The sequence below is a fragment of the Lontra canadensis genome, unplaced genomic scaffold (assembly GCF_010015895.1).
Source record: "Lontra canadensis isolate GAN:19392208 unplaced genomic scaffold, GSC_riverotter_1.0 scaffold26, whole genome shotgun sequence".
In the NCBI taxonomy this organism is placed as follows: domain Eukaryota; kingdom Metazoa; phylum Chordata; class Mammalia; order Carnivora; family Mustelidae; genus Lontra; species Lontra canadensis.
In genome coordinates this window covers 17,228,474-17,230,570 of record NW_022631020.1, presented here as the reverse complement: position 1 = coordinate 17,230,570, position 2,097 = coordinate 17,228,474, and the positions used below count along the sequence as shown (strand labels likewise).

Sequence of the window (2,097 nt, the reverse complement as noted above, 5' to 3'; positions counted from 1 at the left end):
ACAGTAATGCACCTTTTGGAAAATAAATGCTAACTTTAAGAATTTTATGAACAAGTAATGCCAAATGCAGGTTTATTTTCTGCTTCATCATTTTAGTTTTTTTATTTGTATATAAAATGAAAATTGGGAATAGGGGAAAGTTTATCATTCTTTATATTAGTGATACCGTTACAAACCTACTGACCTATCCCCTACCTCACAAACAGGGAGTAGTGTTTTTCATCACCTGTAAATTAGGGGTGAAGAGGAGAGAATGGATCATTAAAGTCCTTTCCAACTTGGACATTCAGTGATTCCACTGCTATTATTGTAATAGTCACAGGGAGAAAAGAGGCCTCTCTTCTCTCCACCATTTTTTAATCTAATGAAATTCTTCAAAATTCAATTCAAATATTCCCTTTTCCCTCAACACTACCCCACATTCTCTCTGTCACGTCCCTCAACTCTATTCCCACAGGGAAGAGTCAGAATTAATCTCCCCTTCTGTGAGCATCTTTAGTACTTTGTTCATATTGCTAATAAAGAGAGGGTCGGAGTGTATTATGAGAAGTGGCACGCTAGTTTATTTCTCCTTGCCCCACCCTTTCATCGCTTCCCTCCATGCTGGGAAGTGCTAGGAAACAACCAGGAGGCTACACATCATGAGTTTAATCACCCCGAGGCAGCAAATGAATGGCTCTCAGTCTGCTTTCTTAAACTGGAGAAGCACACAGCAGAATTTATTTCATGTTTTAAAAATAAACATTGCCACAGCTTATTGTGTTTAAAGAAAATTATTCTGAATTTCAGCCCATTCTTGATTATAAAATGCATAACTTTCCATCCCCTGTTTGGAGTGATTACTCACACGGGTTTATTTTGTAATCACATCAAACCTTGTTTTATTTTAATCGTGATTTTGAGTCTGACACATTTCTTGTCATTCTGGTTATTGAACCTTCAAGGAAACCAGATTTCATTATCTTCTTCATGCTATAATACTTAAAATATCACCCTCAAAGAACAATCCAGAAAAGAATTTCAGAGGGTCACACGAGGTTTCCTGTCAGCTTCGTAACCTGCGAGCTGAGAGGTAGCAACGCTCAATGACCAGTGTTGCTAATGAACCACTGAATGTCTGTGACAGTGGCAAGGAAAAACCCTAGATCTCTCACACCTTTTGTTCTCTCCATTAAAACGTCACTAAGGCAGGAAGATGGTGGCCGCAAAGAAGACGAAAAAGTCGCTGGAGTCGATCAACTCCAGGCTCCAGCTCATTATGAAAAGTGGAAAATACGTGCTGGGGTACAAGCAGACTCTGAAAATGATCAGACATGGCAAAGTGAAGCTGGTCATCCTCGCCAACAACTGCCCGGCCTTGAGAAAATCTGAAATAGAATACTATGCCATGTTGGCCAAAACTGGTGTCCATCACTACAGTGGCAATAATATTGAATTGGGCACAGCATGTGGGAAATACTACAGAGTATGCACGCTGGCTATCATTGATCCAGGTGATTCTGATATCATTAGAAGCATGCCAGAACAGACTGGTGAAAAGTAAATCACGCAGAATTTTTCTTTAATTAAACTGGCCACAGCTTGTTTTAAAAAAAAAAAAAAAAAACAAAAACGTCACTACCATTCATGACTACTCATGTAATTCCATCTCACCAAAGAGTAATATTTATGCTTCCCTCCTAAAATACCAATTGCTTACCTATCTCAATCTTGTTCTGAGTTCCATCAATGTTTCAGTGCGTGCATGTACCGAAGTCCTACAATATTAGCCAGAATTTTTAACAAGATAGGGATGTGAGAAAAAGATATAAAAAGTAAAGTAGATATGACTCTCATAAAAGAGCCATTAAGGGACACAGCTAAAAGATTAAGGTAAATATATATTATGAGACATGGTAATAAGGTGGTCAGGCACTCTTGAAATTAAGTTGAAATGTAATATACAGAGATGAAAGGAAATTAAATACGAAACCCTGAGATACTTATTAAGCCGTCAGTGGGAATCTGGTTGGTGATGTCACAGCCAGGAGAGAAGAGACGACGCGTGCAAAGTTGGACGAGATCCAGTTTGCGCTGTAGATTTATGCAGTTAATTTT

At 38.5% G+C, this 2,097-nt stretch overlaps 1 protein-coding gene across 1 annotated transcript; it reads left to right on the top strand.

Annotated features, from left to right (window-relative positions):
• Nucleotides 1–1,188: 1,188 nt before the first annotated feature.
• LOC116871548 (60S ribosomal protein L30-like) lies at nucleotides 1,189–1,606 on the top strand. Its single transcript, XM_032864264.1, has one exon. The coding sequence runs from the start codon at nucleotides 1,196–1,198 to the stop codon at nucleotides 1,541–1,543; it is 348 nt and encodes a 115-aa protein (XP_032720155.1). The 5' UTR covers nucleotides 1,189–1,195; the 3' UTR covers nucleotides 1,544–1,606.
• The last annotated feature ends 491 nt before the right edge of the window (nucleotides 1,607–2,097 follow it).

What these genes read in the sequence shown, in the direction of transcription:
- LOC116871548 (XM_032864264.1), top strand. Translation starts at nt 1,196, where the DNA reads ATGGTGGCCGCAAAGAAGACGAAAAAGTCGCTGGAGTCGATCAACTCC.